Source organism: Ctenocephalides felis, unplaced genomic scaffold (genome assembly GCF_003426905.1).
Source record: "Ctenocephalides felis isolate EL2017-DRISC unplaced genomic scaffold, ASM342690v1 CF-g0.4_SCAFFOLD_00845, whole genome shotgun sequence".
Classification (NCBI taxonomy): domain Eukaryota; kingdom Metazoa; phylum Arthropoda; class Insecta; order Siphonaptera; family Pulicidae; genus Ctenocephalides; species Ctenocephalides felis.
In genome coordinates this window covers 11,828,993-11,844,213 of record NW_020536999.1, presented here as the reverse complement: position 1 = coordinate 11,844,213, position 15,221 = coordinate 11,828,993, and the positions used below count along the sequence as shown (strand labels likewise).

General features: G+C 31.3%; 2 protein-coding genes across 2 annotated transcripts in view; both read left to right on the top strand.

The window, feature by feature from the left end:
* Positions 1–12,640, top strand: part of LOC113377862 (cold shock domain-containing protein E1-like) — a 15,780-nt gene extending 3,140 nt beyond the window's left edge. The window contains exons 2-11 of the mRNA XM_026618303.1: positions 2,077–2,273; positions 3,020–3,227; positions 3,300–3,485; positions 5,166–5,535; positions 6,911–7,155; positions 7,338–7,612; positions 7,686–7,926; positions 9,076–9,253; positions 9,327–9,490; positions 11,769–12,640. Of these exons, the coding sequence (XP_026474088.1) occupies positions 2,077–2,273; positions 3,020–3,227; positions 3,300–3,485; positions 5,166–5,535; positions 6,911–7,155; positions 7,338–7,612; positions 7,686–7,926; positions 9,076–9,253; positions 9,327–9,490; positions 11,769–11,942 (2,238 nt within the window). The 3' untranslated portion in view covers positions 11,943–12,640. The remainder of the gene's footprint in view (positions 1–2,076; positions 2,274–3,019; positions 3,228–3,299; positions 3,486–5,165; positions 5,536–6,910; positions 7,156–7,337; positions 7,613–7,685; positions 7,927–9,075; positions 9,254–9,326; positions 9,491–11,768) is intronic.
* Positions 12,641–14,198: 1,558 nt separating this feature from the next.
* LOC113363977 (mycosubtilin synthase subunit C) overlaps positions 14,199–15,221 on the top strand; it is a 425,226-nt gene continuing 424,203 nt past the window's right edge. The window contains exon 1 of the mRNA XM_026606451.1: positions 14,199–14,398. The gene's annotated coding sequence lies outside the window, so the exon portion shown is untranslated. The remainder of the gene's footprint in view (positions 14,399–15,221) is intronic.

The window sequence follows — 15,221 nt, the reverse complement described above, 5'->3', positions numbered from 1 at the left end:
TTTAAATAGATTTAAAATTAATTTTAACTCGAGTTTAATCCATTTTATATAGGGTTAAAAGATGCTTTCCAAATTCTTGTACGTTTCCTTTTCTAAACGAAGACAGGAGGGTACAGTTTGTATAAATTATTGTAGTTGCAATTTTTTATATATTTTTTGTTTAATCCAATACGCGTACAAAAATTTGGGAGCATCTTCTAGCCATATTTTAGGTTATTTATAAGTTATAACTTTATATTAAACGTACATTAAGAGATGTTTTGGTATTGTAATTGCGACCCGACATACAAGTGTTTCGTGATACGAGTCGCCAAAAGTGCGATTCGTTGCCTCGACATACGAGCAAAATTCGAGAAACGAACTTTGAGAGATCTTACATGCTAGTGTTTTGAGATTCAAGGAGATAATAGACGCAGGGAAATGGATTAATTTGTATAAAATAGTTTTAAAGTTTATTTATAATTCGTTTTTTAATCCATTTTCCATATTTGTTTAAAAGGATGCTTCCAAATTTCTTGTACGTTTTGTTTCCTAATCAAGGCAGGGAGGGTACAGTTTGTAAAAATTATTGTAGTTACAAATTTTCTATATATTTTTATTTTAATCCAAATACCTGTACCAAAAAATTTGGGAGCATCTTCTAGCCGTATTTCATGTTATTTATAAGTTATAATTTTAAAATAATTGTACGTTGAGAGATTTTTGAGTAGGGCAAGTTGTAGTAATCGCAAAAAAATCTAAAATGAAATTTTGTATATGTCTTTACGTTTCAAAAGTTTTGAACCTTAGAAAAAATACCTTAAATACCTTAGAAAAAATTGATGTATGTGTGGGCGTGTATGCGCGGATACAAATTTTCGTTCACGATTTCGGGAACACGGATCATCTGATTTGAATAATTCAAAAAACATTCGATTCGTATTGACAAGGGACGTGCTTATTTGTTTTTGGCGAAGGCAGGTCTAGCCGTTCAGAAGATACGGGGCAAAAATTTTACTAATTCAAAAAACTTGTATTGACAAGATAAAAAAACTGATTAAATTTTTCGAAAGGCAGGTCTAGCGGTTATGGGCTTTCAATAAAAACAAGTTAAAAAATGTCATAGGGGGGTCAAAAATGTTTATTGGACATATGTACATCAAATTATCAGATATTTATTACAGATTTCAATAATGTGTACACGTTTTGTGTAAATTTTTTTGGGTTCCGTACCAAGAGTTTTAAGGCATGATGCCATGCCTTCACCCCACTCCATTAGATTGCGACCCGACGTTGCTTCGATATACGAGCAAAATTCGAGAAACAAAATTTGAAAGATCCGACATACGAGTGTTTCGAGATTCGAGTCGCCAAAAGAGCGATTTGTTGCTTCGACATACGAGCAAAATTCGATATAATTCTAGTTTTGAGCGAGTAAGAGTTTTTTTTAGAAAATGTTAATTGCAAAATGAAAATATGAACAATTTTATCGGTTGTTACAATGATTTTTTCACCCTAGAAATATTTTGGCTGTCGTGTGGTAGTAAATTATTTTATAGTTAGTCATTTTAATTTTCTATTATTAATAATGGGGTAGTAACGTTTTAATCACATGAATTTGTCTAGTGATTGTGACGCGTTTTTTTTTTTGGTTTTTTGTACATTTAAAAAATATTAAGAACTTTTATAACCATAGTCTAAAGAAAAGGGCCATGTCTCTTAAATTCAAGTTTGAAATTATTGAAAAATATGTGGATGACCCAGATGTACATCATAGATATATATTGTGCTTGATAAGGGTATAAACTCCACAATATCATGAATAGACAAAAAAAATAAAGATCAAATTAATAAATGGTAAATTTTTTAATATTCCGGTACGAAATAATGGTATTTCAAAAAATTGCTTTGAGATACGAGCGATTTAAGATATAAGCATGGTTACGGAACGAATTAATCTCGTATGTCGAGGTACCACTGTATTTGAGTGCCCGTTGATGAATAATTAAACATTTTTACTGTATTTTATTTTTATTAAAGATTTGTATAATTCCAAATTACAACTTTTTTCTGATTTGTTTCGATTTTTTCACCCAGGTTTTAAGCGAGGAACGAGTCACTGGTAATGTAACAACTGAATTAAGGACTGAAGGATCTGGCGACACACAGGGCCGAATTTCATATGAGAACAGGGGCGAATGCTTTTTCTTGCCTTATACCAAGGACGATGTTGAGGGCAATGTCACTCTACGAAGTGGAGACAAGGTTTCGTTTCAGATCGCAACAAATCAACGGTATGTAAATCATAATATCACTTTTAGAATAAATCATACTTTATCATTATATATATATACATACTTTTTATATTATATTTGATCAACAATTTTTTTGATAAGAGCCTGAAATATTTATTTTATTGGTTACGGATTTATTATCAGTATGAACATAAATATGTTTGAGAGCAATAGATATTTGCAATATTTATTTTGAATTCCGTCTTGCACAGATGTTAAATTGGTGATAAAGAATTCTACAATAATTAAGGATAAATAATTAAGGACAAAAAGTTCTTACATTTTGAAGATGACTATTGATTTATGGGCTGATTCAGGCTCACAACACACAAATGTTATGGCAAGGCCATGTTATGCTCCAACTTGCATACATTATGCTATTGAATCATATATTGAATGCTGTCAAAAAGTCATGTAATTGCTGTGCATTCAGGCGCTTTACATATAAATTGCAACGTCACTTGTATGTTATGAAGCTGAGTCAGAAACACCTTGTTATCTAAGATCGTTTTAGTGACATTTGTGCGGTTTCTAAGTTAGATTTTCTATCTGACAACCTGAGAAAAACGCCTGACTGCTCAGCAACCACATGGCTTTTGACAATATTTAGAACGAATTAGTATGGAAAGTTTTTCATAACATAGCCTTGCCATAACATTGGTTTGTTATGCGGCAAAATCGGTCTACATTTAGTCATCTATATTTTTTCTTTTAATTTTTTCAATATTTACTATTATCTTTTACAGTGGTAATTTGGGTGCTTGCCATGTCCGGTTAGAGAACCCGGCTCATCCAGTTTTGTACAGGGGTGTTGTGTGTTCTATGAAAGAGTCATTTGGTTTTATTGAACGAGCAGATGTAGTCAAAGAAATATTTTTCCACTTTTCTGAAGCCAAAACATCCGAAGAACTTAGGCCTGGAGATGATGTGGAATTTATCATTTTAACAAGAAATGTAAGTTTAAAAAAAATAAACATAGCTGGGAGATAAGAAATATGTAGTTTATATTTGTTATTTCTGTTTTAGGGTAAAGAAGTTGCATGCAATATTGTTCGGCTACCACCAGGAACAGTTGTGTTTGAAGATGTAGATCCAGATATCACAAAGGGCCAAGTTTTAAAACCGTTAGATCGGGGCACAGGGCAGAGACATCAGAGTGATCCCCTACCAGGCAGGATCAGATATAGGGCTCCTGATCATTCTGAAGTAGAGGTAATTGTTCTATATCATATACACAGCAGTGCATTTTTTTTAAAAAAGATTAACATTTTTGAAAAAAAATTACTTTGAAAAAATCAGATTTTTGAGAAACTATAAATTTTTGAAAAAAAGACTTCTTGAAAAAAAATATTTTCTTTATTTTGAAATATTTTGGAAGTTCTGAACTTTTCTTCGAAGCAATCGTACTGCTTTAACTGCATACAGACGAAATATCGAAGCGCGTAAGCGCCGCGACGCCGTCTAACGAATAAACATTGGTACGGAACCCATAGGAATGTAAGCAAAATTTATACTTATTGTTAAAATCTCTATAAAATATCTGATAATTTTATGTGCACATATCTAAGGATCATTTTTGACCGCCAAATGGCATTTTTTTTACTTTTTTCACTAGATCTCCGGAACCACTAGACCCGCCTTCATGGAAATTTAATCAGTTTTCATCTTGTCAATACAAGTAAAATGTTTTTTGAATTATTAAAATCGGTTGAAACGTGTTCCCGAAATCGTCAACACACACACACACATATACATTCATTTTTTCTAAGGTATGCCAAAATGTTCAAAAACCTCTGAAACGTAAAGATATATAAAAAATTTCATTTTCGATTTGTTTGCGATTACTATTACTTACCCTACGGAAAGTTAAAAAATAATGCTATATGGGAGTCAAAAATGAACATTAGACATACGAGGTCTGTTCAAAAAGTACCCGGAATTTTCGTTTTTTCATAAAAATATTTATTTATTCGTCTACATTAATGTGGTCCCCTTCAAAGTAGTCCCCCCAGATATAATACACTTATGCCAGCGTTTTTTCCAATTTTCGAAGCACCCTTGATATTCACTTTTTGATATGTCCTTGAGCACTCTCAGCGATTTTCTTCAATCGAGGAAAACCGTAGTCCTTTCATGGGTCTCTTCAACTTTGGGACTAGGAAAAAGTCACACGGAGCCATATCTGGTGAATTTTTGCACTTTGCAACACTTTATTTCATTTTTTACGCAAAATTTAATACAAATTCTTTGACTTTTCAATTCTTCCATTGTAAAAATCGCCGAGCTCAGAAAAACACGTCGAACCTTAGCGACTACCACAGACAAAGTAAACAGTGAATATAGCTGAAAATTTCATCATACTTTAGGGGCATGTATACCAACACAATAAAAAAAAAAATTTTGACAATCAGACACTCCAGACCCGCGAAATTTAATTATTAGTAATTCCGTGTACTTTTTGAACAGACCTCGTATGTACATCGTATTATCACGAATTTTATAAAAATTATAATAATAAGTACCAATTTTGTGTACATATATATGGATTCCGTACTAATGTTCACACGCTAGACGACCACGCGGCGTTTACGCGCTTTGTCATTTCGACTTCAAATCAGCCATGCAGCGGGATTGCTCAAAAAAACGTTTAAATTGATATTAAAAAAATCAAAATACAAAAACAACAAAATATAAAATCATTTTTTTCGAAAAGTCAAATTTTTTAAAAAAATTCAAAATTTCTCAAAAATCTAATTTTTTCATGTTTTTGCAAAGTTTTTTTTTAATAATTTAGTTTTGGGTATGGTGAGTTCCAGCAATTTGCCTTAAGGCACGATGCCATTCACCATTAGTATTACAATTCATTTGATTTGATTCATATTTTTTTTCCAGGTACCATTTGGTGATAAAGATCAAAAAGGCGATTTCACTCTTCGTCATGGTGACTGGGTCCAATTCCAATTGGCGACAGATCGACGTGATCAGCTACGCAGAGCCACTTCCATTTCACTCCTGGACGAGTCCTTTGTTGTGTCCGGCGAACGTAGAGATCAGGGTGTGGTAGTGGCCTTGAAGGATGGTTTTGGCTTTCTTCGTTGTGCAGAGAGAGAGCCAAGACTATTCTTCCACTTTACCGAGGTTTTGGATGTGACGAGAGAGATCTCCATGGGAGACGAAGTGGAATTCACAGCAGTACAAGATCCTAATAGCTCTTTTGCTAATTTTAGACACAGCGCTATAAGGATTAAACATTTACCTCCGGGTAAGTGAAATTTATTATATGAATAATAATGGCATAAATATATATAATTAACTAGATGACCCGACAGACGTTGTTCTGTATCCATGTCTACAATTTTTTAATATAATATAATAATATTTACCACTTACCTAAAAATAATAATTATTGTTTTTTAAATTACTCTTCACGCCAAAATGCATATACATTTATAATATGAGCGATGTTAAATGTAGAACTGCTTTAAATAAAATGATGAGTCTCAATTCCCACACTATATTGGAAATTGAAGTATTTTAAACAGTATAACATAACCACAACCATAACATAACACTGGTACTTCATGTTGGATTAAATAAATTTAATTTTTTTTTTATTTAAGATATCCAAAATTGCATCTTAAACTTCTCCTAATCGATATCGTGAGGGCCGAATTGTATGTATTCATCTTTACTTTCACATTTATTGTTATAAAGTGAATTTTTTACGAATTTTAAAAATATTGTCGAAAGATTAGTAAAAGTTGCAAAGAAATTATATATCGAAAAAAAAACTATATTGAAAATTTAATATCGGAATCTTGTGTTGGCGCCCCCTAAGACGTGCGCTCGTATTTTTCGCATGCATCGCATTAAAGGTAGGACCGGCCCTGATTAATACTTAATTTCATATTTTAAGTGAATTAATTTGTCATATCTTGTTCATATGTGTATCATTCAATCTGCCATACAAATACTGTATTTTATATTATTTTAATTTCTGGCACATCTCAGCTGCTTTTTGGCAAATAATAATGTAGACATTTCATTTTTCTTATTCATATGCGCAACTTATTAATAATCGTAAATTTATTGTACATATTCTAATATTGTCTAGGTTCATAAGTAATTTGAAATTTTTGGCAGATGATAGTTTTCATTTGTTTTCAATTCAAACATTGACATGTGAATTTTGCAATTTTTGCCATTTATTTCTACAATATTGCACATACATCCCAGTACTTTATAATCACATACATCCTGGAAAATTTCCTTATCAAACCTCAGAAAGATTTATCAAAATCCGAATAATCGTTTAGAAGGAGTATACAGTGAGTGCTTGTAATTTGATATGAACTTTATATAATAGCAATAAAGCTCAAATTGATTCTACGTTTTAGTTCGAAAACGTTCGTATGAAAAAAAGAAAGAGCTGTTTTTAGGGTTTTCCCGGCAATTATTCGATTTTCTCTCGCCGTAAGAACCATCCTTGGATATCAACGAACATTTAAAAAAAGAATTGGCCAAATTGGTCCAGGCGTTGTTGAGTTATGCGCTTACCAACACATTTTGCAATTAATTTTTATATATAAGAAGATATAAGATTAATATAATTATTACCATGAATATGATTTTTTCAGGTACTGTAAAATTCGAAACCCTAATCGAATCAAATCTAACGGGAGTCGTGACTAGGGAAGCCTCTCCAAGAAGCCCTAGCAAATCTCAAAACGGCGGTCCAACACAAAACGGCGGGCCTCCTGTTCCAGAAGGGGGCATGATTTCTTACCAAAGCAATGGCCAAAAGAAATCAGTTCCTTTCTTTGCAAAAGATTGTGATCGGCAACCTAGAATGGGTGATAAAGTTGATTTCAACATTAGTCAGGTGAGGATTATATTTTGTAAGACAAATGTATGATATTATTATTCTGTGATGTTACTTATTGGGTAATTTGCGTCAGAATTATCACTGGTGACAATATATATAGACTGAGCATAATGATTGTTTTTGAATAATATAAATTTATTTGATCAGCTTATGATGTACGTGAATTTTTTCTTCCTCAGGTTAAGCGTAATAAAGAACTGATAGCAACAGATGTTGTAGTAACTGCCATTAGTAACCAGTCATCAAACCACAGCTTTAACGGTTCAACTGTCTCGTCAAGCAGCAGTAGTTCAACTTCACAATCAAGCACCTCATTGCGCAATGGTGTCTCTAAAAATGGACGTCAGTCTTTAAGCAACGGCCAGTTATGCCAAGGATTTGTAGCAGCCTTGAAGGATGGTTTTGGTTTTATCGAGACCATTTCGCATGATAAAGAAGTGTTTTTCCATTTCAGGTACTTTCAAAATATAATTGCAGCTCTGCTTAAATGCTAAAGATTTTTTACTAATTTTTTGTTGTTTTTCTAGCAATTTTGAAGGCGACACATCAAACCTAGATTTAGGCCAAGAAGTAGAATACATATTAGCACCTCGTGGTTCCAATGGAGGTAGTGGTTCTGGTAGTTGCTGTTCTGCAGAAAATGTTAGAACTATTGCTCGAGGATCAATACCACTGCCGGAAGGCACCGGTCCTTTGCTGAATGGTACTGTTACCAGGCCTTTGAGATCTGTTAACCCAGACCAGAATGAATATTCTGGTTTGATACAGGTAATGATGATATTATTAATAAAATTTGATATATGTGCCCATAATTATGAAAGTGGTCTAAGTCAAAATTAAAAAAAAAAGAGTTTATCAGTTATTTCATACCCCATTAGTTTAAACTAAATGTATACAATATAATTTTTACGAAATTGTCAAAAATGTACCACTAGATAGTGGTTGTAATTTCAACATTATATGGAATTCAAAGTCAAAAATTTAAAGAAATTATATAAACATCTTGAAAATTTTTGGTATCAGGTCATTCCTTTCTACCGAATGATCGTGATTTTGGGTTGATAGAAATGAAAATAAAAAAAAGCAAATTACTTATACAACCCTGAGCATTATTATGAATTGATAAAAAAGTGCAGAAGAAGCAATACATTTTCGATATAGCGAATGTCGCAGCCGGATTTTATTTCAACGAAATCATTAGAAGATACAATAACAAGAAGAGTAAAAAATACCGCGGGCGAATCTGTCTCTTGGCTACAAATTCAATGGATGAGATTCTTGAAAAATGAACCTTATAAAATGTTTTATAAAACTTTTTTAGATGATTCAATATTTCATGTTTTGGATCTTTCACCTAAAAGAGGAAGACCAAAAATATACGGAAATATTAAATTACTTCCATTATACACCAGCATTAGACCAGTATCGGAAGATATTATGAGTTTACTACCGTACATCCCTCCAGTTTTTCAAGAACATTTTAAGAATCTTAAATACTCGAAATAATGATAAAAATGGATTACCGTTTAAATATAATTAATAAATGCTCACGAATTATTTCAATAAAATTATTGTTTCAAATAAAACTTAAAGTTCTTTATTGCTTTAAGTCATTTATAGGACATTCAGTTAATTTTGAAAATGGTCTAAGTCAATTCAAACTTTAAAAACAATATTATCATATGAAATTCACACAAAATTTCATATTCTTAATAAATTTCCATTAATTAAGACTAATAAAATTAAAAATTAAAATGTCGCATAATGTAAAAATATTTTTTAATTTATTCAAATGAAATTCATTAATTATCTCAAAACAAGAAATATATGACTTAGACCACTTTCATAATTATGGGCACATAAATTTTTTTTAAATGAAGTAATTATCATTAAAATTGTTGTTTGACATTTTTTCAGGTGGTATCAGAGAATGGAGACAAGGAAAGCTATGAATTTGGAATAACTGGTCTAAGTAATAAACGCGATCTGCTACAAAACGGCGATCCAGTCACTTTAAGAGTTGACACGGAAGGCAGAGCTACTGAAGTAACAGCTCTGAGAAAGAAGCGAAGGGCTACTGTTGACGCCATCAAAGGTAGCATAAACCTCTTTCAGATATATTTTGATTTCAAAGTTCAATTTTTTACATGTTTCTTTTAATTTTGTAGGACTTTTTGGATTTTTGGCCTATGAAGTAGAAGAAGGAAAGAAGTTATTCTTTCACATGTCAGAAGTTGAAGATGGTGTTCAATTGCAACAAGGCGATACCGTGGAATTTGCCTTGATCACAAACCAAAGAAGTGGAAAGTCATCTGCGTGCAATGTTGTTAAGGTAAGCGTTGAAATCAGTATGAATACAGTGGTACCCCGCCTTACGAGCGACTCGTCATACGTTTCTTTCGAGATACGAGCGGCTCGTTTGCATCTTTATATGTGCAAAATTTGCATTGCATTTATTAGCAATTGTAACGAGGATTTTCGTATGTGAAATGTTATTTAACTATCATACAAATATTAAAATTAAATTATTTTGATGTTAATTTTATACATTTTATGCATTTGTTTGTGCAATGTGGGAAAATAATGAAACCTTCGGGGCTAAAAATTAATAAGATGCAGCTGGTCGAACATCAGGGTTGTTTGATGAGACATGACTAGCTCATTTTCACAATACTTTAAAGAAAAAATTAAACTCAACAACTAATATAATGATTATTTAGTCAATTTTTATTTAGAAATTTGCTATGTTTCTACAGAATGTGTATTTGATCTTAGCAACAAATGCTATCATTGATAAAAAACACTAAAAACGAAATAATAGCATTTTAATCTATTTCTGCGGAAAAAGTTGCTTCGAGATACGTACAATTCAACATGCGAACGTGCTTACGGAACGAATTAAGGTCGTAAGACGGGGTACTGCTGTATTTCAATAAATTGTGCGCTTAGTTTGTGTTGATGTATGTAAATAGATATGTGTTATTCACTATTTTATAATCGTCAGATTTCAAATATTGGGGCAAATGATCCCCGTAGCGGAATTTGAAAGAGTTATTCAAAGTATGAACACAGCTGAAGATATGTCGCTGGAGTTTTTTTTATTGTAATTTGTACATTTTTATCGTGGCGTAATATTTGTAGCGATCATATAATATATTTTTATAGACATACATTTGTTATTTTGAAATATTATTTATCAAATAATTATTAGAGTATGTTATAATTGCTATATATACTTCATACTATACTTCCCGTAGGGTAAGTTATAGTAGCCGCAAAAAAATCGAAAATAAAAATATTTGCCATATTTTAACGTTTTAGAGGCTTCTGAACACTTTGGCATACCTCAGAAAAAATGGATGTGTGTGTTTTGTGTGTCCGCAATTTTTCGTCCACATTTTCGGGCGCACATGTCAACCGATTTGATTGATTCAAAAAGCATTCGATTCTTATTGATAGGGAGATGTGGTAAAAGCAAGTCCAGCCGTTTCGGAGGTTTGGAGCAAAGAGTGCAAAAAATAAAAATCGACGTTTTGAGAGAACGTATTTCCGATTTGTATGATTCAAAAAAACATTTTATTTGTATTGACGAAATGAAGAACTGATACTGTAAAAAAGTGAAAAAAAATGCCATTTGGCCGACAAAAATTATCATTAGACATATGCACATCAAATTATCACATATTATATAGACATTTTAACCCTTTCCACTCGCTAATTCCGGGATTTATATGAATTTTGCCGCTGAAGCGTCGGCATTCGAGTGGAAAGGGTTAGTGATAACAAATTTTGTTCACATTTCTGTGGGTTCAGTACCAAAGTTTATCCGTTATACTGCGACGTGGGGAAATATTAAAAAAATCAAATTTTTCAAAAAGGCCTTTTTTTTATTTTAAAAACCTCAAAGATCGTTTTTTTTTCAGAGTCCAAAAAAAATTGAATCTTTTTTAAAAAAAATAATTTTTAGTACGGGATGTTCTAGCAATTTGCCTTAAGGCACGATGCCATTCACCACTAGTTATTTTTATAATAATATATTTCAATGATATTATTGCGATGTATTTTAACAATTTGCTAAATTTAGTATTAGTGGTATATGTATATGTATGTGATATTTATTTAAATGCGATCTTATCTTTTCTCTCTAATTTAAAACTGATAAATTTTTAATTTTAAAAAATCTATTTATTTTAAAAAATCTATCAATATAAACAACTAGTTTATAATAAACGGGGAACAAAAATTTATGAATTTATTTTTATTATGAAATTTACAGGTATGTCATAAAAAGATATTTAAAGACATAACACATACACAATTAAGAGATTTATTATCAAATTTAATATATAATAGTTATTAAGTTAACCGTGCTTGTTTTTAACTTAGTGGGTTCCCGTAAAGGCATATGTAGCGTTTTTTTTTTTCATAATACTAGACGGGTACTAATACCCGTCCCGTTCAAAGTGCGTTACAAATAGGCTCCAAAAACTTAGTTTCCACGAACATTTTCTCTGTTTCCTGTGGTTCGTCCTGCATCGGAGTTTGGCTTCACACGGAAAACGAGTTTTATTATTTTGCACTTAATATTTTAATGTGTTAATTTTTTTCAGGTGACAGACATTCAAGCCAGACCCGAACGTTTGATTTCTCGTCTTCGAGTAAGTTCCCTTGAAGAGACTGGACCTCGCCTAACAGTGTCCAGACAACCTAAAGGCCCCGATGGATCTAAAGGATTCCAATCATCTGCACGTCAACCCAGACAACCTGGTGTAATCCCAGAATGATTATCCAGAAGTAGAAAAAAAGAAAAATCTTGAGTTCCTAAAAATGATGTCCAAAAATTAAAAATGGCAAAAGTCTTAAATTAGAGACTCTTACCAACATCCTTATCTCACAGAAAAAATGAATTAAAAGGCTTTATTTAAGGATTGGGAGGATTGATGAGATAAATATCCGCTCAAAAAATATGACATAAATGGTTTAAACTAATAAGACTAAGTAAAAATATGAAAAAAATGAATTTTTTAGAGAAAATGTGATATGCAGCAAAACAGTGATCAGTTATTTTGATTTCTGATGCAAACGCAATTTTGTTTATGTATGGCATCGTAATGGAAAACCAAAAATTAAATTCGTCGCTGCTTTTTTGGCATACCAGAACAAAAAAAAACAACAACCAAAATACCGCGTTATTCGTGAATAAATTACATAATGAAAAAAAATGTCTTAACACCCAAGAACTCTTTGTCCGTCATTTTTGGATTGTAGTGTTTTTGTTTCATTTCTCCTTGGTTTTGTTTTGTAAGTCATATCAATGTAAGCAATGTTACTGGGTAATATTTAACAGATTATATAATTTATTCACTTGGACATTTGTGTATTGAGTTTTGCTTTGACAAAAGTCATCTCTAATATTATTTATTAAAAATTTAAGAAAAAAAAGTAATACAAAATATACATATTTGTGTAAAATCATAAAGAGGTTACTGCTGTTATAATTAAAAGTTGCAGATAATTTTTGTATTATCTATCATCACTTGACTTTGTATAATTATTTGATCTCTATTTCGAGGCATAAATGATTTTTGACCAATAAAAATTATCATTTCATATTCGAAATGACTGTTTCATTTTGTGCACCCGCATGGGGTATGAAAGAAAGTTAGTTTGCGTTTTTGCATGAATGAGATGATTTATCAGAAATTTGGTGATGTAGTTAAAAAATGCTGTGATTTTATTGTATGACCCAAAATTAAATCCCATACCACAGATTTTAACAAATATCTATAAGATTTAGATTTTTTTTGTTCGACGTTGGGTCGAAATAAAAGAAAACAAATGAATAATAAAATATTTATTTATACGTTTCGACACGGTTGTCTGTGATCATTCAACCTTTTTTTTTTTGAAATTTTTTACGGTATCTAAAAGAATTTTTACAAAGTTTAAAAAATTAAATTTAAAATATATTATAGATCAAAAGAATTTCCTTGAAACCCTTTCCACAACATCTTCGTGTGCCTTCGTGTTTTTTCATTGGCTGAAAATCAACATTCAAGCATATATATATATATATATATAATATGGATATTCTCGAATTGATAATAAAATTCTCTGAAAACCCTTCAATCCAACCAAAGTTTCTTGGTTCTTCTCACTAACAACAAAAATTTGATGTATTTTATAAAATGAGTATTTACTTTTTATAAAATACATCATGTTGTAAGTTTTTTATTATGATCAAAATAAGCAAATAAAATGTCATTCTCAAAATTTCGATTCACTTGTCACTAAGTTAGAATGTTATTTCCATAAGAAAGTTTAGTTGGGTTGCGGACTACCTCAAAGTAAATATTAAAAACTGAAACTTTCAGATTTTTTTTTATCATTTTGGAAGCATTTAAGCCCTTGGAAGCCAAACTTTTTCGAAAATATCCATATTAAAGACCAACCTAATATATATGCATATATATCATGATAGTTTCTTTCGTGTTGAAACATATTTGAAAATAATTAGCAGTCTATTCGTCGAATAAAAAACGAAAAAAAAAATCACTAATTAGACGTTTTGACACTTGATGTGTGTCATCATTCAGCAGTCTAAAATACAATAATACGTACATTAATGAAAGTACATATAACGTGAGATGAAATACATTAATAATAAGGTTCTCCATCTACAATTAATAATTGTAAATTGTATTTTTTTGACTGTGATTTTAGTACACTTGGGTGATTTGGATAATGCAAGTTTAATTGATAAAGAATGTTTTTCTTTTTAGTATTTTTTTTTATCCATCGAATGGACTGCTAATTTTCAACAATTTTCAAATACATGTGCCAACTAAGTATCGCCAATTGCTCATTTAAATGTGGGCGCCATAAAAATACCATATTGTCCAGTTTTTTTTTTGGTGGAATATTGGCATCCAGGACAATATTGGTATATTAGATATGTTCATATTGGTTTGCATGGTTATGTCCTTATGCTTATGTCCTTATTTTTCTTTGGTTATGTCAGTCGACCACGTGCGTGCTTGACGTCTTTTACAATAGACAAAAATATTGTGCAAAAAACTTGTCTTAAATTTAGTATTTCGAACGGATATTTATGTGCTCCTTGACACTGGTTAAAAACATCTTGTGAAAGTGCGGTTTATTAAAAATGGTGTGTGAGTTGTGTAAGTTGTTTGCAGAAAGCTGAAATGTCTTGGTCCTACTCAATGTCTTCAATGTTAAGGTAATTTAATATTTATGAATAATGGTAAATAACTAAATATTGTTGCAAAGTTTACTCATAAGATAAATACAGTAAAATAGAAAATATGTATGAATCATGACAACGGTCATATGATGATTATAATTATAATTTGTATATATATATGAAAAGTGTATGTATTTTATATATATATATATATATATCAACTAGCATATGATAAAACAAAGGCTGGCTGTGGCTCTATGGTCAGTGCCTTGGTCTTGCACCTACAAGGATTCTCATTTCAAACAACTTTATATCGAGGAGTAGTGAAGCCTGTTTTCACTTATAAGTATAGATTTAAAATATTGTTTTTTATTGTGATAAAACACGAGATTGTGGTGGCTTTGTGATCAGGACTTTGCACCTACAAGGGTCTTCGTTATCTTCTCATATCGAAGGACTTGATATATTGAAACCATTTTTTACTTAAAACTATAGATTTAAAATATTATTTTTATTATTTGTTGTGGCTCTGCCTAAGAGCTTTGGTCTTGTACCTACAATGTTTCTGGTTTTGTTCTAGTCTCGAACAATATGATATTGAGAAGTAGTGAAATATTATTTTTATTATCTCAAAACATGAGCTTGTGGTGCCTCTGTTGTCATGGATTTGGCCTTTCGAGACCTACATGGTTTCTGGTTTTATTCTTGTCCCAAACTTAGCATCGAGTATATATGAAACGAGTGCTCATTTAAAAGAATAGATATAAGATATTATTTTTATTATGATAAAACTTTGGTCTTGCACCTACAAAGTTCCTAGTTCTATCCTTATCTCGAAGGACTTGATATCGAATACTGA